Source organism: Chenopodium album, chromosome 19, assembly GCF_948465745.1.
Source record: "Chenopodium album chromosome 19, dcCheAlbu1.1, whole genome shotgun sequence".
In the NCBI taxonomy this organism is placed as follows: domain Eukaryota; kingdom Viridiplantae; phylum Streptophyta; class Magnoliopsida; order Caryophyllales; family Amaranthaceae; genus Chenopodium; species Chenopodium album.
In genome coordinates this window covers 40,856,172-40,882,771 of record NC_137852.1, presented here as the reverse complement: position 1 = coordinate 40,882,771, position 26,600 = coordinate 40,856,172, and the positions used below count along the sequence as shown (strand labels likewise).

The window sequence follows — 26,600 nt, the reverse complement described above, 5'->3', positions numbered from 1 at the left end:
GACTGAACTCAGCTGAACTGAACTGAACTGAACTCAGCTGAAGTGAACTGAAATGAATATTTTATAAGAGAAGGAAATTAGGAGCTGAACTGAACTGAACTGAACTCAGCTGAACTGAACTGAACTGAACTGAATTTCAATGTAAGAGAACAGGCCCTGAGTACAAAATATTAGAGTGCATTAAGAAAACACAAAATACCCGCACCGAGTTGATCCGTGAAGAGTTCGGTCTGGTAAGACCTTCATCTTACTTTAAAAAAGAAAATTAGAAAACACAAAATAAAAATAACTCGTGTTTTAAATACATACGCACTACAATTTTATTTATTTTTTATTTTTAAAGTAATACCTCAACCTTCACGGTTTTTTTATTTGTGTTTTAAATGCCTCCGCTAGACTAGTCACTAGTAATATAATAATAAGAAATGATAATCGTACTAACTTCCACGTAAACCAAACAATTCTCACACTCCAGTCTCTCCAGTCGGTACATTGTTTGCTGGTCTTCGTCATTTTGCACATTCTATACCCAAACCACATTTTCTCTCTCCTCCACTTTCTCTTTAAAAATTTAACTACACTATTCAACTCTTCTTCTTCTCAGTTAAATTCAAAAAACTCCCAAAAAAAAACCCAGAAAACCACATGTACTTTACCTCTCTCACAAGATCTGTCCCTCCTCATATTCTCTCTTCAACTTTTTGTTTTTCTGTCTAATTTCACCGGATTTTCCCAGGTACCCTTTTTTTTCAATTTTATTTCCCATTTTTAGACACTTAATGTACCCTTAAATTGCTGCAAAACAATCCCAACTTTTATGGGTATCTTCCCAATTTGCTTAAGCATTTCAAATTAAATTACCCTTTTTGATTTTGTTTTTTTTGAAGCATTTGGGTCTCTTTACAATGAATTTAGCAAAAATACCCATTTGATGAATTTGAGTGATTTTGAATTTTTAGTAGCATTTCCTTTTTTGGGAGTTGAGTGTTTATTAGATCTGGGATTTTATCTTTAGTTGTTACTTATTTTAGAATTTGATTTTATATTAAATTACCCAAAACAATGAAGAAATTTATTTGAATTTGTTGCACTAACAATGCAATTATTTAATACCCATTTCAGTTTTTTTTGGTGGTGTTGATATCTGAACTTCTTCGAATCGTTGAGAAATGGATTATGTCACATTTCGAATTTTGCCAGAAAACAGGTTAGATTTGTTCATCAATTTTTTGCTTCAAATTTTGATTGTTGTATATTGTAAATTAGTTGAATTAGTAGAAAAGTTAATGCATATGTTTTATCGGGTTTTTTTAATTAGTGTTTTTTTAATTAATGTTTTTTTCATCATTATATTGATAAGATTATAGATTTTGAGTAGTGGGGTCGCTGAATTTATTTGAATAATTAGCTTTATGATCTGGAAAAACTTTGGTTACAATCAAATGTTTGTCTTTGGTTCGAGTTAGTGGGTGTCGAAAAAGCGAATGTTGCATTCAAAATTCAAAAGAAATGAGGAGATTAAAGTGTATGGTTTATGATTAATTGATTATGTGTCGGCAGTTAAAACTACTGTTTTTATGTATGTGACAATCGTGGATTAAGCCGATTGTTTTAATTCGAGTATTTAAGAACTGATCTTCGATTCGAGAAGTGTTGGATGTTGTGAGTTGATGGTATAGAATGTGCATAAAATTGTGAAGTTCATTCATAAAATTAGATCTGTAGTTCTTACTTAATGATGAATAGAAGAGTAGATGGTTGGCGTTTGATTGTTTGGGCCATATGTTAAGTGTGAAACTTTGAAGTAATAGCTGGAGATTATTGACTTTGGTTTATTTTGGGTTATAATTATTGGCGATTTTGATCCGTGATTGATTGATAGATGCATTCAAATTCCAGTGAGATGTTTGACTTAGTCATTTGTTTTTTTGTTATGAATTTTTACTATAGTATTTATTCGACTGTTTTGTAGCATCGAATATTAGTTGCCTGTGCTTAAGGGTGTTTCATGTTGTAGTCCTAAACTCTGAACTTTAGTGCCTGAAAGTCGAAGATATATCTTTCATTTCAGGTATGGTGCATGTATATGTAGTGAAGAGGAAGAGGAAATGGTTGCAGATGGTCCTCTTGATCAACTCTTGGAACATCTACCCAGCATAAAGGATCAAATTGTGAAAGGATCTTGTGATAACTTCATACTAGAGTTACCAACTTCCGTTGTTGACAGGGGGTGGTTCACAAAAGCCACTTTAGCCAGGTCTTGATCTATGAAGCTGCTCGTTTTCCCTTTTTTGCGCTCTTTGCTCTTGCGCTGAGTCCAGTCCAGGGGCTTTGTTTTAAAGATTTTATTTTTGTGCAGGTTTCTTCAAATAATCAATTCACCTGATGCCCTTAAGAAATCAATCACTATCTGTAATGAGTTGTCCCAGTTGGAGGAAACGAGGAAGTTTCATCTTTCATTATATACCCAGGTAATGTATACAACTTACAATTTATTTATTTATTTTAATCTTGTGGCTGCCACTTGATTCTGATATTAACGTGTGTTGCAATGGTTGTTTGCCTACAGGCTGATCGGGTTACATCATCAGATAATTCAAAGTAATTAATCTTGACCTCTAGTTTCTATTCATTGTTTAATTTTTGCAAATTTGAGTATGGATTCGGAATATGATCACTGAAGCATGTATGTGAATGCTACTGCTAGGAATGAATTACTTCGGGCAATGGACTCCAGAATTGCAGCTTTGACAGAAGAATTGGTTTCTACTTTTAACGTAGCAGCTGGAGCTGCATTATCCTATCAAGAGATGAATTGTCTTAACGAATTTTGTCAACACTTTGGTGATGTAGATGTCAGGTATGTCATATCCCTCTTGTAATCATTGCCTCAATTGTAGAACTGCATAAATATATTTAATTCTCATTTTACTTTGTTTCTGAATATATATTTTTTCAGAACTCTGTTGTTAAAATTGTCAGAGAGAAGCCAAAAAGGTCAGACTAATGTCCCTGTGAACAATAAGAAGTCTCCCGTCCCAACGATATCAAAGAGTGACTATGAAAACAAGATTAATGCATTTATCCAAACAGCGGGACAAACAAATTCGTTGAAACCTGTACAGTACAATGCATCACCAGCAAAAGCTGCTGAACTTGAGAGGCAAAGTTCAACAGGGACCGATGACTCGTCTTTCTCAAGTGAGGATGATCGGCCTTCTGCTACTGAAAGAAGTCGAACTCTTGTAAGATCTGCATCCCCGCGAAGATCAGCATCTCCGATGCGAAAGGTCCAAATAGGTAGATCAGGATCTCGTCGGACTCCTGCCCTAACTATTAAGAGCCTTACACACTTTCCTGCCAGAGATAAAACCTCATCTTACAGAGACACATGTGAAGAGTCTGATGAACCAACTAAAAAGACTGAGATCAACGTGACTAGGATGAGTGTTCAAGATGCTATTAGTTTATTTGAAAGAAAACAGAGAGATCAAACAGATGAGAGTCAGAAAAAAACAGCAACTGATAACTCTACAAACCCAAACAAGGCGGTGTTGAGGAGATGGAGTTCTGGGATGAGTGAGTCTCAAAAGTCCATGACTCAGGACACAATGGAGCATACAGCTTCAGAGAATAATGCTGAAGATGAGGAAGTTCAAAGGAGTGCAGACGTGAAGTTGGATGCAGTTCCTGATACTGAGGATCAGGATTTCGAGGAGAATATGGGATTAGAGGGGGGCAAAACTATTGCTCTGAATCCAAGTGAAGATGAAGGCCTAGTGTGTCAGACAGAGGAGACTTTTGAAAAAGTAGATTCAGCTGAATGGAATAGGCAAAAAGAGGAGGAATTGAACAAGATGCTGATGAAATTTGCAGAGTATAACATGAGCAACCATAAAATAACAGAGCCAGATAATAAAAAGAATCGTGTATCTCGCTTGGGGCAAAGCGGTGGAGCTAAAGATGAAAAAATGACTAGGGAGAAGTCTGGAAAGAGAGTAGAGAAGCAGACTGGCATTAGAGCTAAGCAAAGAGTTCCAGAGAAGCCTAAGCCTGAAAAATCCACTGCTAAGGCTAGTGATATAGGAAAGAAACTCCCTGCAAGCAGAACTCTGAATGCTAACAAAAATTCGCCTGTTTCTTCAAATTCCAAAAAGGAGTCTTTAAAACCAGCTGTGCCGAAGAAGGTTGCGTCTAGATCATCTTCCTTGCCTGCCACCAGGAAATCATGGCCATCAACGCCTTCACCAAGAATGACTGAAACATTACCAACTAAAAGTCCGACAATAACACCTTCAGTTACTTCAGTACCTCGTCAAAAATCCCAATCTCTAGCACCTCGTCAGAAACCCCAATCTCCTGGTCCAGTATCACGTCCTAGCCCAAAGTTGGAAAAACCTCAATTGCAACAGAAAGATGTCAAGAAACAACAGATTGATACTAAAAAAAACTTGAAGAAAGTGGATGACAGTAAAAGCCGTATGGTGCCAAAAAGTGGGAGATCAATGATAAAAACGATGGCTCCTGAAGAGGATGCTGCTGCTGTCAATCCAGCTAAAGCAGTCGTGCGTAAGAAGGTGACCAAGAAGAGTAGTGTGGTCCCACTTGAGGTGAAGCCATCTGTTCGCAAAGTTTCGGAAAAAAGCCCTGCAAAAAAATTGGAAAAAAGCCCTGCAAAAAAATTGGAACAAAGCCCTGCAAAAAATTTGGAAAAAAGCCCTGCAAAATTTTTGGAAAAAAGTCCTACAAAAATTTTGGAAAAAAGCCCTGCAAAAAATTCAGCTAGTCAAAAGAGAGAGATTCTCCCTCAAGCAGAAGAAACTTTGAGCAAATCTGAAGATCCTCTTAATATTGCGGATAATGTTGGGACTGTTACTTCAGATACAGTTCATGTGGAGTCTGAAGATTTGCAGACTCAATTTGATCATCTTGAACTTGAAATAGAAACAGAGGCAGAAAAACCTGAAGATGGTGAAAAAGAGATTTCTGTTGAAGCCCCTGCTCAAGAAGATGAAGTTGTTGACAGAATGTTGGAGTCACCAGCTAAGATTCAGATTCCGCCTGCACAAGAATCACTAATATCACCAGCTGCCTGGGAGGAAAGCAACCCGCCAGATGCGGCTGGTCCAAGTACTGATAGCACAGCTTCATCTCTTCCCAATCCTGATACTGTGGATTCGGGAACCAGAGTTCGTCATTCACTCTCACAGATGCTTCTTGAAGAAACCAGTGAACCTGACATAATTGAGTGGGGAAATGCTGAACATCCACCTTCCATGGTTTACCAAAAAGATGCTCCTAAAGGCTTTAAGAGACTTTTGAAGTTTGCTCGAAAGAATAAAGAAGCTAATGGAGGTACTTGGGCAAGTCCATATACATCTGAAGGAGAGGATGATGGAGATGAATATAGGAACCTTGGTAAGAGAAACTCAGACAATTTGCTGAAGGTTGCACTCCACTCAAAGAACTACGCAGAAGGATTTCTGTCTGATTCTGAACCACATTCTGGTAAGTCTGCAGTCAATTATAATTGCCATCAATTAATTTCTCAATTAAACCTCACAAGTTATAGCAATCTCAATATCTCATACTTTTAATGGTTTATGCCGACAACATAGCCTGGTACACTACTGTTTCTGAAACATTACTGTTAGTAATTACAAATTTTTTTCTTGTATGTAGCTCGATCAAACACAAGCAACAGCTCTGCTAGAAGTTCAAATAAGTTTCAAGACGGTCATGCCTCTTCGAGAGGTAAGTCATAATCACACTAAAATATTACTGCTCCTAAGCTGCTTGAACTTTTTGCTAATTATCTTTGCTGTTATTTTAATAGGTTCAAGATCTTTCTTCTCTCTGTCTGCATTCCGTGGAAAAAATTGAGACATTGCCTTGTGGACTTCAGGGAGACGCCTAATTTTGGGACAATCATTCGTTGTGTGGTTTACTCTCCTTTGTATGCTAAATAGTTACCTTGTGCAGTTTATTAATTTGTATCAAGCAATACAGTGTAATGTTTTGATTCAGTGGCATTCTTTGGGGATCTGGATAGGTCCAGGATGTATATGTAAAATGTAGAGCAATTCTCTAGGACATAGAACAGTCTGTGTAGAAATTACATGTTTTCAGTTCAAAGTTACTACCTAAATAGTTTACCCCTTATTCTCATGCAAGGTAATATGTTGCATGTTACAGGCATAATGTTCGTTTCTTTATTTTGACAACTGATGTTTCTTAAACCGAAAAATGTCCTGGCAACGCGTTGCTTAATCTTGAAAATGACAATTCTCAAGAGGTATTATCCTGACACAGTAAGCGCGAATCGTTAGGTGCTTGTCCCAGGAGTCATTTTGAAATTGTTGTGGCCTTGGTGGAGCATGTCTTGAGAACCCATTAACAGGCTCAATCCTCATCCTCTTTAGTCTTTACCCTTCTCTTCATTAGACAACTTTCATACCATGATATTTTTGTACATAAAACGGAATAGCAAAAAAGGAAAAACCGTAACTTTTATGGCCATTCAAAATTTATAGAAACATTTCTACTTGATTCATGGTAGGATTCAAATCTTAGATCTTACAGTACGAGGTAAACTTACCAACTGAACAACACGTTGTTGGTAATGATAACAACAAAATTACTTCTTCCTTTGGTCAATACCCTTTGCAATTTTTATTTTTATTTTTATTTTTTATTTTTATTATTTATTTTTATTTTTTTATGAAGAATACTCCTTACACTATTTTTGTAAGAATGACCCTACTAATATACTTTCTCTATGTTTTTAATAGCATTTTTTTTTAAAGTATTATTTTTTTTAATGGCTACCAATGAGATATTCCTTATTTAATGGCCACCATCATAATTTTTGGTTCTATTGAAGCCCACCCAAAATGGACATTGGCGCCTTGCTCTTATGCGCATCTTTCTCTGCTTGCCACTCTTTCCCTGTACTAGCAAGTAGCAACCCCCTCACCAACATATGTTTATTCTCATTATACTACCTCCCCCTCCAACGTGTTTTTATTCTCATTATATAAAAGTTTCGAAATTTACAATATGCCGTGTTAGTGGGAATATATTCCACTATCAAGTATGTACCTAGATAAACCAAGCCTTGGTGTAGCTCAAGTGAAAACACTTCGTAAACTCAAATTTTGGGAGGTTTGGTTGTCAGATTGTGACAATCTATCACCATCCCATATTCGATATTCCCAAACCATTTCCTCCTCCATCACCATAGCTGCGCGTTGTGTACTATAGAGTTAACAATCATCCTACAGCAATTTCAGTTAGTTTGGCTGGTGCTCTACGGGCCTACGCAATTCATAGTGTGCTTCTATTCACAAATTTACACAAAACTTTAAGAATGCAGACTGCACAGCAATTGGAGAGAAACAATTTGGATTACTCAACCAATATCGCCATATGAACTTGTGTCATATGCACAAATCTTATCCATGTCTCTCCCCATCTCCGCCCCCAGCATGAAAAAAAAAAAAGATAGCAGCAGCATAATACTGAGTTATCCAGGTACTGTCCTATGAGCATGCATTTGATGTATCATGACTTTCTTCCATCGGCAAGCTAGTGAACCACCTCCCCTTTAAGGTGTTGCAGATATGGACACATCAACTCTGCATGCTTCCCATAGTAGTTTGAGAATATTGTATTCATCTGATGTACCGTATCTACAGCAGCAGCAACATCACCCAAAGCTAGCTGAAGTGATGATAGCTTTACAAGCTCATTTCCGACAGCAATGTGGCCAGGACTATATAGCTTCTTAAGAATCTGTTGGTAGACAAGTAGAGAGGTCAGTTTATTAGAGGTTAGGTGATATTCTGAAGTCGGGAGCAATTTTATTTTTATGAACACATAATTTTCCCATCATTCAAAAACCAAAAACTGAAAGATACCAAAGAGGCCCTAAATCTGTTCCCTCTTGGTCCAATAACTGCGATTTACTTAGCTTGATATAACAAAAGAAAAACTTTACACAGTATAACATATAGAGTGTCAAAGGCATTTCCAAACTTTTCAGTTGCTTTCTTATTGAATTGAAAGACTTAATTGGATGTCAATGAAAATGGCTTTAATAATGCATAATAACTGAAAAAAAATTGATTTCTGAATGCAGGCTTTGGATGAAAGGTCAAAATGGCATGTGAAACCTACTTTTTGCGAGAAATCTAAGTGGGATAAAAGGTTAAACAAAGTGGCAAGGGAACGCTACATTTTTCTCTACGTCGGAAGGAGAGTGAGGAGTTATGCAAATGACATTCCTGGTATCATATGTTGCAACACTAAGTTATATATTCAAACTCAAAATCACAAGCATATGTATAGGCATACAGCTATTCAGCCGAAACAAATACTATAAACACAGATGAGTGCACATAGAAAAATCCTGATAAAAGTAAATTCACCTGAATGGATATTGTACAGTGATCAACTGCTTGTTGCAACTCCCCAACTGAACAAAAAGCCTCAGCAAGAATATCTTCAGCCTACAAAAAGTGAGTCATATAAATTATGTATGACTTCGATGTTAATATGCTGTTGTATTCACAACGAACTGTCTACAAGCAAATTGCCTAAATATTTGCAAAAATTCTTAGTGCACAAACTAAGCATTTGTAACGGGCAAGAGGTGAAGTAAATGATTTTCCAATGAATTTTACTCCTACAGTAGTGGATAAATGGATAATGCTAACCTTTTAATCAGGATTTCAATAATATAAGGTTCAGGTGAGGCCAGAACAGTTTCTAAATCGAACCGTGCAATTTAGTAGCAGAGAGAAACAGCCAAGTACAAGGGAGAATCTGTTAGGGATAAAGTGAATCTTACCTCCGCAAGTTTCTTGTTATATGAATGAAGCGTAGATTTCAGATCATTAAGGGAGCTCAAAGCATTTGACAAGAAACCAGCAGAAAGCTCATTTGAATTAACAGCTTCCTGCAAACTAGAAACCCATACCCCAAAGATTACCAGTCAGAAAAAAGTGGGTAATTTTAACATTTGTGCTACAAGGCATCGCTTCCCTGTCACTTAAGGTTATACCTTTGAATATATGTACCAGCTTCATCAGCTGTCGCATGCAGATACTTCAGATCATTAGTGGAACCACATTTCAGGCAACATCCAGACTGAATCTCAGGGCAGTGATTACTATGTTCAGATATAAGGCAAGCAACGTTCTTAATCTCATCATGCATCAACTTGTCAACCTTCATATAGAGGTCAAACAAAAGAATTGGAAATTCTGCAAGAAATTATAAATAGTAGCATGGTCTAATTACGAAGTATAGCATATCAGATTATCAGTGAAAGCGATGACAATATTCCCTAAGTGAAGCACACTATACGACATTAGTATTTTGATCCATAAAATACCATTAAGTTACAATTTTACTAAAACTTGAAAAAAATTACACAAAATGTGAAGAGGTTGATACTACAGGCTTTCCTACTTAAGAACTACTGGGCCCATTGGTGATGATGCACATATACTTGGTGAATATGTGCATCATCAACAGCGGGCCCAGTAGTTCTTAAGTAGGAATGCCTGCAGTTTTAACTTCTTCACAGTTTTGTGTAATTTTAATTTGTTGAATGAGGACAGTTTTTTGTTCTCAATTTCAAGAAATCTCCATGTTAAAGTAAGGGCAATTTGATTCTTTTACGAAGTCAATATGATTCCAAGCCTTTGAGTTTAAATTCCAGACTAGTCCATTCTGTTACTTTGAACCACAAGTTCGGCAGTACATCAAGCTGTCAACACCTTCTGGACATTTGTGTGTTCTATTCTCATTGACATTTAATCTCATAGATTATTTTCATCATTCAAGAAGACAACATTTAGTGTTTTATACTTTTATTATACCTCTCGTTCATGCTCCATACTCTGATCATCAGGTGTCTCTTGTAAATGACAAATTTTAGGTTTTTCATACTCCACCATAGAGTCATCAAGAACCACACCAGAGCAATTAACTTTAGCACACCGGAAAGCATTTAAGACAAGATCTGGAAGATTAGCTCTAGTACAACCATTGCATTGACACTTAAATGTATATCTGTCCAGTAGAAATTGCTGTCGGTTTCTGTAATCCCACTGCCCAACCTGCAAACACGTTTTGCAATCAGTTATTACAAACAAGGTAAATAATATTGAAAGAATATATAACTCTATAAGCAGAGAAACCACAATCTTTTGCAACACCGCATGAAAGAGAATCAAGAACCTAGAGTTGCTAAGAGGACATATAAAACAAAACATAATGTCAACAAGCAGTCTGAAAGTATCCAAAAAAGGATGAGAAAAATAGTACCTGTGGTCCATAAGACATCTCCAATAGACATCCACTGGGCACATATTCTGTGGCTCTTATCAAAAGTGTACGAGAAATGAAGTATGCATGGATATTAGGCATGCAGGAATGGTTAAACATACTGCCAGATAAGTATACTGCTTGCCCAACTCTCGCCTAAGATAAAAGAACAAATGGTACAGCCAGATTAGTATCAAATTCATTTCCCTCCAAAAAAAAAAAAAAAAAAAAAAAAAAAAATCAACTTCATTAGTTTTCATATAAATAAAGTATGAATTTGGATTTGCGTGAATAGTGTACTCCAAAATGTACAGATAACCAATAAAAACGTATAGAAAATGGTATTAATAATAGTTGCTCTATCCTCATACCACCCCCTTCCCCCTCAAATCTTTACCATTGTATGGGAAGGTTATAGTTGATATATCCAGCCATAAACTAGATTAGGGTTTAATTCCCACCTGTAATAAATGGGATTAGGGGCTTTCCATCCTGTTTACTATTGACACGCACATGAACACAAACCTCACTCAGCAACTCACACAAGTTATTTGCCAGCTCTATCTTTCTTCTTAGCACCAAATACTTTAACTCTACACGACTACAAGCCTACAGTTACCAAGTTGGCAATATAGCTACAGTTAAAAGAAAAATGCATGGCACATGGAAATTGAAGCAGGCGAGACTAGATGTAAAATAATATATAAGCCCCAAAAATTACATGATTGATCCGTGCAACATTCAAAATATGGGCTACAACCCATAAAACTAAGTGTTGACACTTGACACCCGTTTTTTAATATCAAAATCTTCAATGTTCAAATCAAATGACGGAACAACATGTCAGGCATATTGTTAAAATATACTTGTAAAAATGAAACAACACCTGCTCAAGATTGCTTGTCATGCTATCTCTAGGTAAGGACATATTTCCTGATTGCTTCGATGGATTATACATATCGGCAGATTTCATACGAACAACTGCCATGGAATTGACCTTTATTTGAGAAATAAGAATGATGGCCTGCAAAGCATTGGGGCTGTTAAAGTCTTTGACTATGCATACAACAAAGAAAATAGAAAAAAATTCAAATCCGTTCAGACAAGCATTTGACTTGCACTGATATTGCTATTTTTCCATTATTACATTTCAAATATTACAAGCGATCAAGGATATGACTTCAGTTCAAAGAGAAATTAAAATAAACTCCACTTATATGTCCATTCAACTATTCAAGCCAAAGAAAAATTAATGTTGCCAAATCTCAGAATTCTCATTCCTGGTATTCCAAGGATCGATGAAGGTTCAGAAACAAGGATAGAAATGGTGTTAATCCTAATTTCAAGTAGACATGATCTTGTTCAGTAACTTGTAATTCTTGCTACATTCACAAAATAAGTAATCAAGCGATACATATATAGCTTGTGTGATAAGGCAATACTCACTTATATGGCTTTAAGCTCATGCATATGAATAGTTTCTTAGCAGTTGGGGAGGGAAGAGGTGGGGGTGCTTTAAGAAATAGAGACGAACCTTTGCAAAAATAGCTCCTTGCAGCTTGAATTTAGAACTACAATAAGAGTGAAGGCAGTAAAGCAGCACGATTGAGTATACATGCAACTCCACTTTGCTTTCTGGAGGGAGATGTACATAACTATGAACAAGGTCCTGTTTAAAAGGTGAGCTGACATCACGTACCAAACCTTTGATCATGCTGACAAGAATAAATTAAAGAAAAAAAGCGTTTACAAGACAAGGTGAGTGGATACCAAATCTTTTGAATCCTCTTTTAGTTCTACCAACTTCATTAAAATCCGACCAGCTAATACCACTTGGGTTGGCAACACAACAGGCCAATTCACACCACGACATTCATGTCCATGTTCAGTAAAGCACTCTATGCCTGGATCCAAATGACTATCTGAAGTCACCTTTAAGAAGTACTTGAAAGATTCACCAGAAAGAATATCATCACTTTCGCAGTTTGTTACATGTTTCCTTAAAACCCGTCCTCCTGACTGAAGTTGGCAATGATCAGAGCAGTACAGTGGTATTGAGCATGATGTACAGGGAACATTGTCTGCTGGTAGTTCACTGAAACAAAAATGACAATGTGTGTCTCTGAAGTTCTTCAATATGATCTGTGAAACGTGCATATCAGACAATTTATTACAGAATAAAACAGAAACCTCTTCCCATTGTATACATTAACAATCAAGTATAAGCGGTAACAGAAATCAACAATGAAAAAAATCTTATTGGTTATGTATTAGCATGGACACTCACATACCTATGATTCATTAAAAATTACATAAAAATTCATTATCATTCCTTTAATTGATGATTGTATCAAATGAGACCTAGAGCCCTGAGGAGTTTGATAAGTAAAAAAATTTATCAAAAAAAAGAGCTTTGCATTTACGCATATGTCACAATAAAAAAAGCTTGAGACATCCCAAAAAAGGAAGCTAAAAGGATTTTCTAATTCAAAATAGAAAATGCTATACCGCAGCATAAGGCTCTTCTTTATGGACTAAAGTAGCCGGAGATATGTCAAACAGTGAAGCCATGCCTCTCCCTTTGGTTGGAGTAGATACACACTGCAACTTCACTGGCGGCATCTCATCTATAGGAAAAAAAAGAGAAAAAAAAATTAGGTCTCACAACTCAAGAGATGACAGTTTCTAAATTGACAAATCAATAAATTGAAACATGCTAGCTTGAAACAGTAAAGTCAGAACAAAATATATGAGAAGCTTAATTTGAAATTCCGAGCTCAAGAAGATCAAACCTAATAATCCCAAGAAAGTATGTTCTGGGGTGTTAGGCTACTTTTATATTTTTAATAAGTACTGTAACAATTAGAAACTAATATTACTCCATAACATTTAACAAATAGAGAGTGGAAAGGAGGAGGACAAGAATACAAGATGTCCTACAAGCAATAGCAAAATATGCTGGATAAACCTATTTCCTTAATATTTCATATAAAAATTAGTCCCTAAAAAGAGAAAAATGGATGCAAGGAAGTCTCCTGATAAAGTACACAAATTCTGCTCTAACCAAGTACACTAGAAATCTACCAAGCTAATCTTGGTCTAGTGGGAAAGATTGCACCTTCCAACCTTGAGGGAGAATCAATCCCTACAAGGGGAATTTGAGGGCGGAGATGCCTTACCCTTCCCCCTCACTCTCAAAGTGTCTAACACGCAAATACAGGACACCAAAAAAACTATGAGGGTTGAGGCCTCGTCAGGGTCCTTTTCATTACCTTATAAAAATACATTGGAAATGTAATGTGAGAGCTACCCGTCACAATCCCTTATCTTTGGACACCCTAAACCCTATGACATGGAAAAGAGGTATACCAAGACTCCTTACACAACCAGTGTTTGAAAAGGCTCAAGGCACACTAAATCACTAAGGCAAAAGAGTGAAATTGTTTACTGGCTATACTTTGAAATCACTTACATATAATTCCAGACAATAGACTACGGTTATTTTGTCACTTCCAAAATTATACATTACTTCCCTGATAAGCTTTTATGTGCGAGTCATGCACAATACTGCTTTCTGAAAGATAAATGCCAATTAAGAGCTTAAAATTCAGCCAACAGTAGTAAAACATATGGAAATGTGAATGGCATTAAAAACCCTCACCAATAATAAGCTGCTCTTGCCAGCTGAGCTCTTGAAAGGGATTTCCAGCCTTCTTTTGGTTTTCCTTTTCCATTAACTTCAGATCATCTTGTATTTGTCTCTTTCCACTCGAAGTTCCTTCAAAGTCCAAGGCTACCATCAAGTCACAGATTGCATCTTCATAATTTGACAAAGAACTGTTGACCTTGCCTCTCCTGTACCAAGCCTACAATATTCAGATATATAATCAATGGAGTGAATCTGATTCCAAGTCCATCCTTAATTAAGGCCTTCAAGCCTCATGCTTATGCAAAAGAAAGACCAAAAGAAGAGTGCAAACATAGAAGCTAAAAATAGAAATACTAGACATATTTAGATAAACACTAATCCAAATGTGATTTTGTCATATATTTCCAGCTTATCACCATTTTGATAAGTATATTAATTAAATGCTATCCATAAGCCTTAGGGCTATGATTAGTAAAATCCAATAAACAAAAAAACCAAACTACAACTTCAGCAAACTTAAAGAAGGTGTTGGGTAGGAGGGATAAGCAGTCTAGAATAACATCAGATCTTTATACCACAGAAAGAAAGGAATGCTGATTATAAATTATTTCTTCTCATTTACATAATCTAACATAGAGACACTGAAAATTTAGTGTATAAAATATTTTTGACGAAATTATTCTAAAACTCTAAAATTGTAATATCTCTTGTCTAACAAAATTCAAACAAATACTTTGTAATTTTAACATTAGGGAGAAAGAACAGGCAGCAAAAGAAAAAGGTTGAAAACTCCAGTAGCTATATGACAGCAATTTATGCTCCACCCAAATAGGACTTTATATTTGCAAGAGAACACTTTCGAAGTTGCACACCAAGGCAGGATACTAATTAGCGAAATGTAAAACAGAATATTAGGGGCATACTTCTCATAGAAATTTAAACTTTATGACAATGCACTTGCAAATAATAACATAGGGTAAGTGCAGACTCCATCTTCCTATCCTCACTTCTCATGAACAAACGATTTCTCCCACCCTTTCTCACCTCCAAGTCCCCAACTACGCATCATACAGGAAAGAGTCACAAGAATAACCAAAAAAACACTCACTTCCATTTAAAAGTAATTTTTGCAGACATGCCAATGCTAAATTGAAAGTTTCCTCTTTCCATTTTGTTTTCTTATATGTTTTGATTACTTACATAACGAGGAAGCAGAGCAGGATCGTAGTCTAACTCGTCGCGGATGGTAATGACAAGGATTGTAAGATCATATTATATGTTCTGTTCAGATAATGACAAGAATGTATCTCGATCATTGCATAATTTCTCATTTCACATTACAGCGAACTGCCAGCCACATTGTGAAGCACTACCTAGTTTGTGTGTAATACCTAAAAGTGACACTAAGCCAATACTTAATTCCAAATGAAGCAATTTCTCTCTTTAAACAATCCATTAATTAACTTACTCTGTTATGTATAACAGATTATGCAACTTGAATAAATGGATTGCTTAAAGAGAGAAATTGCTAACTGAAGAAAGTATAGCAATTCCAAATGGTTTCCAAATGGTACAGAATGAAATTTAAGAATTTATAGCAATATCTAGCTTCACTGTACATAACCATATAAAAGTAAAAGTTAACTCTAAGTTAACATCCTGGAAAACATTCTATGGAAGTGTCTATATAAAATATATACACAGAAAGAGAAGCTGCACCTATTGAGATTATTTATAAAACAGACAACTTGTGAAATTATTACTGGATGGCAGAATTGAATCACTCTTGTGCTACAAAATTGACAATAAAGACTGAAATATATTCAAAGTGAATAAGCAGCACATCATGCTGAACTCTTCAAAAAAAAAGAGAAATAAACAAGGCTTCAAGTGAGAGATCTAGTGACAGCAAGCATAATGAAGATAAGAGTTTTCACCTTGGCGTATCGTGGACTAATTGAAAGAGCTCGATTGCAATCTCGTAGGGACTCCTCCAAAAGACTCATTTTCTAGGGATAAGAGGCAAATTCAAAAAAATTTATTGTTTGCATGATTGACAGTATTTTCAGAAATATGAAAATGTACATTGTAGAAGGAAAAGGAAAGGCAAAAAAAGAGCAAGCTATGACGTTATGTTAAATTAACCTTTCTCTATCCGGCTATCGAGACATCCTTGTCCCAATTCCTTTAATTGTATAACCACCTCCCTCGACCTCCCACTAAAGAAAATCATAGGAGTTTCTTACTGCAAAATAGATAAGTGTCGACTTAGTACCATGTTGCACACTCCTTCAATTAAAAACATTTCTAAACTATTTCCCCTTGGAAATAGGAAACAGGGAAGCGCAAGCTATGTAGTTTTTGCCTTTCAGCAATCGATGAATCCAAAGAAGACAGCTTAAAATCATCAAAACTACTTCGTTCTTCAATGCTGACGTGGAATTCTAGCAATGATGGGCATATTGGTGTACTATTGCTTTGAAATGAGGAAACAATATATATTTTACTCCATTTCAAATGAACCAGGCATGGCCTCCCATTAAAGTTGACTTAGTTCCATTGGAAACTAACACGTCTGCCTCTCCTTTATCATTGCAACAATTACATTATTATGCATTCCTTGCCAGTGCACAACTTTACCCATTAATAATCTTTATTTACCTATAAGTTTTTTTTTTTTAAAAAAAAAAGAACGTATACATCAAAACGAATATAACAGAGCTCGCACGAATGTTTTTCTCCTTACGTAAAATTTACATGATCAAAGAGTAGTGAGTGGATAATGTAAAAGCTCAATTGTTCTGATAACGTAAGAACGTAGGAAGTAGTTGCCTTAATATATTAGTTCAAAGCAATAAACCATTTAACATAGAATACCCATCTTAAAAATATGATTAAGAGCACACTAGCACCATCAATAAATAAAAAAAATATAAAAATGTTATCTTTTGTAGGTAGCAAGTAACATCTTATTCTTAAATTTCTCAGCACATGGTATAGATTATAGAATTCTTAATACAAATGCTATGATTGAATCCAACGTAAGCCATAAGGAATTGCAATGCTCTCAGTTTCTCATGAAAATGATAATTTATCAAGAATTGAAGCATGACATGTATGTTCAATTAAACTCACATGAAAAGAAGAAGCCCGATTCACAAACAATGCTGCAACCAACTTGTTGTCTTTGTCAATAACATTGACTGGAGCAACACGTAAAGCCTATTCACATTAACAAAAATCAAATGAGTAAACAATATACAAATATAGAAGCTATTTGGGGAAAAAAAAAAAAAAAAAAACAGCTTGCCATTCAGTCAAATAATTTCTTCCTTAAAAAGTTATACGAAAATAATACTTCGTTTAAGTTCTGAAATACAATGTCACTTTTAGCTATAGTAAATTCATACTACTATTGAAAAATAAGTTTAAGTTTCGATAATCACATCAATTTTTGACTGCTAATTAAGTGAGAAAGTAACTACATGAATAATATAAGAATATCAACTAGAAGTTTCTATTTTTTAAGTACACAATGTGCATAAAAATAACTCATGAACAACGATTGATTTGACATTGTCATACAATTAAAAGGAGGGCTAGTACAGTAGTAGCCACACAGACCATGAAAACATCATTGTCCATAATCACATTACAAATTTACAATCCAACATCTCACATAGACGCATATATGTAATCGATTTCATCATCAAGATCCAATCAAACTTAGGAGGGTCTATGTTAGAGTGGGTTCAGGCCTTCGGGGTGTCCATTAGTAGGGTCTTGAAACATTGGACCTGGACCAATTCCTCAGTAACTTAGTTCAACACTACTTCAAATTTTAGTCTCTCGATTCTACATATTTATATGCACCTTTGATTATTTATAATCTTATTAAATGACACATTAACAAATAAAATTATCTTATAAAAGCGAAAAAAGTTAATACGAAAAATAAAAAATCATTGATGCCCTTCTATAGCATTTTGCATGTAAAATGCTACATACAAGTACTAATTAGAAACCCTCAATTTACAGCTTCTAATTCAATTAAACTTTGCGAATTCAATACCTTCACTGCAATTTACACTCAGAATCAAAGCTAGCTTCGATACTCATCTAAATCAAGCAACACCCCCCAATTGAAATGTTTGAAAATTCTTATGCACACCCAAGTGTATCTAGAATTAGCTGCACCCAAGAGTATTTTTTATGTTTTACTCGTCTTATATTTTTGCTCATACTACAAATTTCAAATGAGCACAACAAATTAAAAAAATGAGCAAAGTTAGCCATGGTGTATCTACTAGCTAGTGGCTACCTCTATGTGCACCCAAGTCCATAATAGCGGTTCTCCCTCTCAATAACTAAACCGAATTGCACACAACATAAGACAAATACTATAATCATTATTCACAAAAGGGTATGATAAATTTCCTAAAAAAAAAATCAAAAGGGAAAAAATTGTTACTTGAGAATAGAATTGAGCAGCTTGGGAGTAATCCGAGGAAGAAAAGCAAGCATTTCCCTTATTCTTCAACTCCAAAGCAGTCTCCTTGTTCTTGGAGCAAAACCCCAGTTCAGGATTTGTCAAATCCTCAACCATCTACAACAACATTTCAAACCCAATACAAATTTCAGTCATAAATGGCAGAAATAGTAATGAATTTATATATTGAAATCAATCAACATTTCATAAGAACATTTAATAAAAATTGAAATGAAAAATTCTTACTGAGTGAAAGAGGGAAGATTTAGCGAAGAAATCATGGAGGGATGAAGTTGTTGAAGGAAGATCTTTGGTATTGCTCTGTTCTATCTTCTTCTTGATATTCAATGGTATTATTGACTTCAATTTTTCCATGGATTGTGCTCTCTTTCTCTCTGAAAGTTGCTCTGTTTTTTTTTCCTTGGTTTTGGTTATCAATGGAGAGGAGAAAGTGGAGCAGAAGTGAAAAGGTTGCAACCTGCTAGTAAAAGCGTATTGAGAAAATAGGAGAGTATTTGAGGAGAAAATCCAATTTACCAAATTATCACCTTTTTTTTTTTTTTTTTTTTCCGTAAGAAGAAAAAAACATTAGGAAGCCCTTCTCACAAGGAGAATTCCTAATGTATCAAAAGAAAGAATGGCCAACATACTAGAGTAAAAAAAATAAAAATAAATAAATACAAACATTAATATCCATACTACTACACACTAAATGGCCAACATTAGCTATCTAATCCGCCGCGTGATTTGCCTCTCGGTAGAAGTGATGGATACTCCAATTGCGAAACTGAGAAAGAAGAGAACGAGTGTCTTCGATAATATGTTCAATTTGTCAAGGTACTGCCCAAATTCCTTTTATTGAGTTGATGACTAATAAATTATCACCTTCAATTTCAATGTCTTGAATGCCACATTGAAGAGCTAGTTGGACTCCATTATAAAGAGTTGTAGCTTCCATTATAAATACTTTGGTGTTGTCGAGGTTGAACGTAGATGCCTTGATGAGTGCTCCTCTGCTATCTTATGATAACACCTGCTGTTGTTGAGTTGTTACGAACTGAATCGTCGAAGTTGAGCTTGAAGAAGTTGTTGGGAGGTGTCTTCCATGATATAAGAATGGAAGATGGGGATTGAGAATGAGATGAATGATTATGGGATCTCGAAATGGGAGATACCATGGAGGAAAAGGTATCTATGAGACTTCTTTGGTGCCACTCATTGAACACAAATTGTGCTCGGTGGTAAATCTTAAAAATATCAAAGGTCTCATTACGGAAGATAATAGCATTCCGCTCTTTCCAAATACTCCAAATGAGGAAAATGAATTTCCTTAAAGAATTTGGGTGTTTTCTTAAGTACATTAATGTTTCTGTAAGTTATAGAAAGGAGGTTGAGCAATTTAACCACTTTTTCAATAATGGGAGATTCCAAACTTTTTTGGTTCTAGTGCAGTTGAAAAAAAGATGATCAACTATTGCACAAAGGGCATATGTTAAAAGGTTTTTTTTTTTTTTTTTTTTTTTTTTTTTTTTTTTTTTTTTTTTTTGAGTAGGTAAGAAGAAAAAAACATTAGGAAGCCCTCCTCACAAGGGGAATTCCTAATGTATTAGAAGAAAGAATATTTACCAAATTATCACTTGATAAATGTTTTTTGTTTATCAAGATAAATCGGGGCTTCCTCGAGTAGTCGGGTATTGAGTGTTTGTTTGGCTAGGAACAAAAAAAAAATGAGGGGATTTGATACAATAGGTAGTTGTTTGATTAACTCAAAATAAAGCTGGTCATGGGTTGGACCATGGCCAAAAAAGTTAGCCCATGTCAGGCCAAAGTTTCTTGTCGAGCCCAACTTTGAGCAAAAACCGTGCCATACTCGCTACCTCGGGTTATGCTAAAATTTTAATTAATAATGAAATATTTTGGTGGCCAAAATACAAATAAAAATTAAAATTGGGCCTAAGAGCAACTTATTGTCATTTTAGCTAATTTGAGCTCCAATGGCTAGCTATTAACTAACTGTTTAACCGAACCTTACTTCTTTAATTAACTTTTTCATATTTCATTTTTATTTATTTGTTTTGACAAGTTTTTATACTTTTTTCCCAAGTTTCATCATAGAGTCCGAAAGTAGAACAAATTCATTTTTATACTTAATTTGAAGTTAGAAGGAAATTTATTCATCACATTTAGGAATATATACTTTTTTTGTTGTGCTATATACTCTTTGCAATTGCTTTCTTTTTTTGAATTTGGTACTCTTAACATGCTATAAAGAAATGGTTTTAAGAGATTGACTATCTTAATTTGTAATATGTTACAGGATTCCTCTAGGGAGGTGAATCAAAATTTTACATGAAATCATGAACACGATTACTCTTGTCAATAACTTAAATGGATGCGTTAGTTTGTAGTTAACCTAATTTTTATTTTATAGGGTTTTGGTGAGAATTTATAATGCTTTGATTGGACCAATTATATTGAGATTTAATCGAGTAAAGTGAAAATAATAACTCATCAGATATACATTACACCATTTTGTACACATTAAAATGTTTTTCCAAGTTCATTACTTCGATATGCTTGGTTATTATACATCTGATTGAGCGTTTTTAATAAAGTGTTAAGTCTGATTGGTTTCTTGAAATGATATTGGATTAATGACTTGGCAAAAATTATCTACTCCCTCACATGCACAACCATCATTAATGCTATTCCTTTTCCAAAAAAAAAAAAAAAAAAAAAAAAACACAATTTGTACTTTAATGTTAAATTCCTAAGATACTTCATTTTCTTATTATAAGTGATTGATTCTATATGGGACTAACAAAGTTAAACGGAAGGAGTACTTTGAATTGATTTTCTCACACAAAATACACTACATTACCTTGAATTGATTTGATCCATATTTAGTAACTTCAGTTGTCCAAGCAGGCAAGCATACAAACCAAGCAATTGACAGATAAAGTTCCTAATCAGTACCACACCAGTAGTCTAAGACTTTGATGTAACATTCATATATATGAAAAAAAAAAAAAAAAAAATACAGCAATTTACATATGTCACATAAGATCTTCTACAGAATTACAAAGTACGTAGTATTAAATGACAGGATAGAAGAAATCACTCCAATATGCCATTCCTAGATCTGATGATGGTCATTCTTCTCAGAAACAAATCACCACAGAGTATGTGGTATTACACCCACTGACCGCAGGAGATAGGGTTCCAGCGGGCTAAAAAAGGGTATAAATGACCAAAAGAGTTTGACATCTTTGTGATCTTAAGGGAAAAACTTTACCCTTTTACCTGTATTAAAGGACAAGAAAGAAAAGGTAACTGCATTGCAATATTTTCGGATTTTGTCAGCTAACTACCTGTTAGATATCTAGCCTGAATCAAAGATTTAGCCAAGTCCTGATATGTCTAACTGCCAAATGAACTCTGAACTGAACCCTACATCTGATAGTGTCTGAGCTACTAGTCGGTTTGGCAGTGGTTTACTACAACCTGGCCATACATCAGTGCAAGCAAGTGTAGAGAACAGTGTGCCCAACAAGTTCCACCGGCTTTGCTTAGAAAAAACTGTTACGGATTAACCTGCATTAGTATTACACACTAATTATAAACTTACAATTGGCTTAAGTAAATGTGCAAATCATTATAAGATTATTTCACTAGAAGCCCAAAAAAGGTTGATGCTATATTTCTGAGATGGTTAATTGAGCTCGCACAAAAGAAAATATAAAAAGACTTTGGTTCCTATCAGCAAATATCTTTGACAAAATGGAGGAATACATTGTCATAAATATTTTTGACAGGCATGTTTGGAATTGTGGACATTTATTTTGTACCAAAATTTTATTTGAAATGGTTACATTTCTAACTCTATAATAAGCAGGAAAATGAATATTAAGAGCTTATCTCATACTAGTTTAAACTGTCTTTTAGCTTCAGTGCCAATTGAAACTGCTAACTGTGCTCGTTCAGATATAATGTCAAAGTCTCCTCGAGCAACTGCTTCTTTTTGAAAAATGGCATCTGACAGCACTACTGCTGATGCTCCTCGAGTGATGAAGTCTGCTACTAGACCTTCAGCATATGAACATTAACATTTATTACTTAGATAAAACAAGATTTATACTATCATCTTTGAATAATGTTGTAGCTTCAAAACCATAAAGAAACAATAAAATACTACAAAACAGAACTACTTCTGATCTTTGCAGGCCAACAATACTACTGTAGTACTGTGTATATGACAATCTTAGAGCCATTTATCAATAGCAGTTTCCAAAAACCACAACCACAAATTAGTATAGCAATTATAAGATAAACAAATTTGATATTGGACGGTTACCCATTGTAATTCCTTGAGAAGCAACCATCGGGATGTAATGAAAAGGCTTCTTAACTGCTGATATATACTCAACACCACCTAGTGCAGAAACAGGATAGACCTGATCAAGCCAAGAGCATAGCATCAGCTATGTAATAATTCTCCTACCCCATATCATAATTTTGTACAAATGAATGCAAAGAGAATGACAGAGACGCCAAATAGACATATTCAGACAAGAAACATGGTAAAACCCACCTTGACAATCCTCGCACCGGCATTATAAGCAGACAATATCTGCAAATGGACAAAACGTAACCTTAGGTTTTATGTGTAAATGATCAGAATCAGGAACAATTATTAACCGCGACAGGATATAATCATACTTCTGTTGGAGTCATGACACCGGGTACGTATAAAACTTCATGATCTTGGATGTCAGCAAGTATATCCTGTAGATAGGAGGGGCAGCTGATAAAACCTTGAGATAAGTACTACATGAATTATCCTTTTAAACATAATCATACTTCTATAATCATGATTGGATGAATATTGTATTGTGTCCTATGAGTCTACCCTTGACAGAAAACAAAATAATATTCAGAAAGTTATAAATCTATTAACTATGTGTGACTTAATGATATTTATCTCCTACAGAAGAAAGTGGTTATGGAGACTACTAAAGCTTTAAAATACCTTGATCATTGCAGGACTCATAAGGAACTTAGCACCAACCTTCTTTGCAACTTTAGCATCTTCGACGTTTAGAACAGTTCCTACCTAAGATAATAGATTAAGTTCAATAATACACAATATAACTGTCAGAAATCTATGCATCAGACAAACACAATTGAATTTTATTAAGACATCTCTAAGAGCCAAGCGAGTCGGGAACACAATCCAAAGAGAGTGCAGAAAATATTGACAATTTAATGGAATTGTAAACAAACCTAGCACAAGTACTATTCCTCAATTGAACCAACCTCTTTATCTCTAATGCTTACATAAAGGAATCAAATTCAGTCAATTTCTAAAAATTTATTTACTGCAACATACATAAACACCCTAACATAATGAGATAAGGAGATTGAAAACGAAAAAAAAAAAAAAAAGGAGAAATAAGTTATCGAGGGCATGATCTTACTCCTAAAGTCATTGTTGGATACTCCAGCACAAGCTGTTGCAAAACCTACAACAAAAAGGCATGAGCAATGAAAATGAAAACAATTGGAAAGCAAAATTAGAGAAAGCAAAAATAAATTTAACCGAACAACCTCAAACACACCTGGAGTGGACATCACAACCTCCAACTACACATTAGGAAGTAAATTAAACGTGTCAGAAAAATCAAGAAATTACTTATAAAAAGTACAGGGTGCAGTTCAACCAAGGGGAGATAACCAAGGGGAGATTTGAATTAGAAGCATTTAGAAACGCCTAGATATCAGGCTAAATTCACTCACTTCCAGTAAGCATTAGCAGGAAAAAAATACAGTATGTATTTGTCAAACTGTGCAGTGACATCTAGATTAATATATGAAAATCGGAAATCAACTTTTGTTTCTCCATGAGGGCACATTTGTAGGCAGGTAACTCTTTGAAATATTAAGGACACAATTGATGCAAGTGACAGACGGAAATGCTGAAAGCATTATCTTAGAGATCAGAATAAATTTCATATTATGTGTTTCCTCCAGGATGTAAGAGGATTCGATGGAAGCTCAGACATATGAACACTAAGGATAGCAATCAAGGATTCAAAATATTCAATATGAAGGTCATGAGTCCAATAGCTAGAATTGGTTGCAGTTTATAGGATGATATACTGTGTGTAATAGAAAAAGAAATCCACTTGGTACAGTATTTAAGCTTGAAATCAAAAACACTTACTACTTTGATGCCACCACTTAGTGCAGCTCGTGCAGCTCCGAGCGCTAGCTCTGCACTGATATATTCAAATATTCATAATTGAAGACTGAATCTTATATAATTTAACTTCTTAAACTCTTGTACAGCTACAGAAAGACAATGAAATACCAGACACTTCTTATCCGATCTCTTGACTCATCAATTCTCATTGCAGAATCTCAAATTTTGATTGTTTTGGTGAACATGTATGAAGGGAAAAAAAAAGAAAAATTCTGCACACATCAGAAATCTTTGAAACTTAAACTACCAAAGCAACTATTCCAAGATATGCACACATCCGAAAGCTTTGAGACTTAAACTCCCGAAGCTATTAACTATGCCAAGATATGCACACATGAGAAAGCTTTGAGACTTAAAACTCCCAAAGCTATTAACTATGCCAAGATTCTTGATCATATTGTTTACCAATTGGTAGACAAGAATATAGTTTTATTTAACTATGTACATAAAAATTGACTATACATAATAACATTAACACAATTTGAGGATTTACCCTATACATAATAACATTAACACAATTCGAGGATTTACCATTATCCATGCAAGATTGCAAGTTAATTACTACGTATAACATTTCAATGACGCGATATTCCATCCAAGTAGCTATGACTTCATTTTATTAAGTACTACTTGTACAAAATTTCTTCTTGGTTAGGGACTTACACTAGGTGGTATTTAAGGAATTTTTAGGTGGTATAAGGAATCCTAAAGGGAAAAAAAATGATTCAGGAAATATAAATCATATAAGTTGATTGGTTCAGTAATAATGCTGCATGAGAGTACTAAACAGAAACTGGAAACACAAAAATTAAAGCAACAATTCAACAATTTTGCTTAGGTTGTTGTTCTTTATAAACAAAAATGGAAATAAAGAGGGTATTTAAGTTAGTTTTGTTTATTTTAACAGATATTAGAAAGAAAAGGTCAATTTGTATCATTAAAATTCCTTAAGGGGGCATTGAAATGTTTATCAAGTGGCAAGTTCATTATAAAATTGAAAAAACATACCCTCGAAATGATTTAAAGAGAAAATGATAAAACCTCGAATTGTGTTTTGACTATAAATTTGCATCACTTTAACTTTAATGCATAACTTTGACCATTAATATCTTTAATTATACGAATATTTGTTTTCATATATTAATGCTTCAAAGTGGGCTACATAGATAGCGCAAAAAGTCAAAATGATGCGAGTAATCTAAGATGAGTAACTAAGTAACTAACTACATAAAAACCACCAAATTCACTTTCATGATAAGAATTTCAAGAGTTTCCAAAGCAAATAACAAAATTCCAAGAACTAACTAAATCTTCAGAATCAAGCGATAACAACACAATATCATTAAGAAATTCCCAGGAAAAACAAAAACTTGTGAAGATTAAAGAAAGAGAAAGAATTACCTAGGAGCACGAAGGCAAGCAATGATACCAGAAGTATGAATGTCAGAAATTGTTTTGATAAGTGTAGGAGAGAGAGAATTGCATGAAGATGATGATGATGAAGCTTTGAATTGATGTAAACATGGTGAATTCCTAAACATAGGACAAGATAATAAACCAATACTTCCAACAGCTGCCATATCCACTCTATTCTTGAAACTGATTTTTTTAAAAACTTGTATTAACAATCAGTCAAGCATTGTGTCAAAACCATGCCCAATCCGAGCCAATTCGAAACCGACCCAAAAAATATCCGATTTAAATTTGGACTCGCGTGGATATAATAATTTAACATGACTTAATTTTAAAAATTGACCCAACACAATCCAACCTCATTCGACCTGATACGATCATTCGAATTAACACCTCTAATTGTTGCATTTTTTGTCGCAACATTTAGAGTCATGTTTATCATTTTTTTTTTT

The 26,600-nt window shown here is 34.7% G+C and overlaps 3 protein-coding genes across 6 annotated transcripts; 1 reads left to right on the top strand and 2 right to left on the bottom strand.

The window, feature by feature from the left end:
- Positions 1-451: 451 nt before the first annotated feature.
- LOC145593693 (uncharacterized) lies at positions 452-6,224 on the top strand. The gene is made up of 9 exons (XM_081650012.1): positions 452-736; positions 1,123-1,207; positions 2,072-2,257; positions 2,360-2,471; positions 2,570-2,601; positions 2,708-2,860; positions 2,960-5,508; positions 5,683-5,754; positions 5,837-6,224. Exons 2-9 carry the CDS (start codon positions 1,170-1,172, stop codon positions 5,881-5,883), a joined length of 3,189 nt encoding a protein of 1,062 aa, XP_081506138.1. The 5' UTR covers positions 452-736; positions 1,123-1,169; the 3' UTR covers positions 5,884-6,224.
- Positions 6,225-7,016: 792 nt separating this feature from the next.
- Positions 7,017-18,875, bottom strand: LOC145595611 (histone-lysine N-methyltransferase ASHR1-like). 2 transcript variants are annotated; one of them, XM_081652025.1, is made up of 15 exons: positions 18,720-18,875; positions 18,456-18,590; positions 17,120-17,206; positions 15,922-15,993; positions 13,997-14,201; positions 12,844-12,962; positions 12,106-12,477; positions 11,870-12,004; positions 11,222-11,359; positions 10,336-10,491; positions 9,888-10,127; positions 9,065-9,231; positions 8,852-8,966; positions 8,430-8,510; positions 7,017-7,794 (listed from the first exon to the last, which is right to left on the bottom strand). In XM_081652025.1, the coding sequence occupies exons 1-15, from the start codon at positions 18,846-18,848 to the stop codon at positions 7,588-7,590; spliced, it is 2,358 nt and encodes a 785-aa protein (XP_081508151.1). In that variant the 5' UTR covers positions 18,849-18,875; the 3' UTR covers positions 7,017-7,587. The 2 variants fall into 2 exon arrangements, with proteins under 2 accessions (XP_081508151.1, XP_081508152.1); XM_081652026.1 differs by lacking the exons at positions 18,456-18,590; positions 18,720-18,875 and adding an exon at positions 16,130-16,229.
- A 2,236-nt stretch (positions 18,876-21,111) lies between these two features.
- On the bottom strand, positions 21,112-26,343 carry LOC145595608 (uncharacterized). 3 transcript variants are annotated; one of them, XM_081652022.1, is made up of 10 exons: positions 26,137-26,343; positions 24,697-24,751; positions 24,081-24,116; positions 23,951-23,995; positions 23,503-23,586; positions 23,193-23,258; positions 23,065-23,103; positions 22,828-22,927; positions 22,399-22,559; positions 21,114-22,067 (listed from the first exon to the last, which is right to left on the bottom strand). In XM_081652022.1, exons 1-10 carry the CDS (start codon positions 26,313-26,315, stop codon positions 22,056-22,058), a joined length of 777 nt encoding a protein of 258 aa, XP_081508148.1. In that variant the 5' UTR covers positions 26,316-26,343; the 3' UTR covers positions 21,114-22,055. The 3 variants fall into 3 exon arrangements, with proteins under 3 accessions (XP_081508149.1, XP_081508148.1, XP_081508150.1); XM_081652024.1 differs by lacking the exon at positions 26,137-26,343 and adding an exon at positions 24,844-24,921; XM_081652023.1 differs by lacking the exon at positions 24,081-24,116 and having other exon boundaries at positions 21,112-22,067.
- Positions 26,344-26,600: the final 257 nt, after the last annotated feature.

Coding starts and splice junctions, on each gene's coding strand:
- LOC145593693 (XM_081650012.1), top strand. CDS start 1,170: ATGGATTATGTCACATTTCGAATTTTGCCAGAAAACAG. Junction 1,208..2,071: donor CGAATTTTGCCAGAAAACAG/GTTAGATTTGTT, acceptor CTTTCATTTCAG/GTATGGTGCATGTATATGTA. Junction 2,602..2,707: donor ACATCATCAGATAATTCAAA/GTAATTAATCTT, acceptor TGCTACTGCTAG/GAATGAATTACTTCGGGCAA.
- LOC145595611 (XM_081652025.1), bottom strand. CDS start 18,848: ATGGAAAAATTGAAGTCAATAATACCATTGAATATCAAGAAGAAGATA. Junction 18,591..18,719: donor AATCTTCCCTCTTTCACTCA/GTAAGAATTTTT, acceptor ATGTTGTTGTAG/ATGGTTGAGGATTTGACAAA. Junction 8,967..9,064: donor GCTGGTACATATATTCAAAG/GTATAACCTTAA, acceptor ATGGGTTTCTAG/TTTGCAGGAAGCTGTTAATT.
- LOC145595608 (XM_081652022.1), bottom strand. CDS start 26,315: ATGGCAGCTGTTGGAAGTATTGGTTTATTATCTTGTCCTATGTTTAGG. Junction 23,587..23,950: donor ATCCAACAATGACTTTAGGA/GTAAGATCATGC, acceptor CTATTATCTTAG/GTAGGAACTGTTCTAAACGT. Junction 22,560..22,827: donor TTCTCAAGGAATTACAATGG/GTAACCGTCCAA, acceptor CATATGCTGAAG/GTCTAGTAGCAGACTTCATC.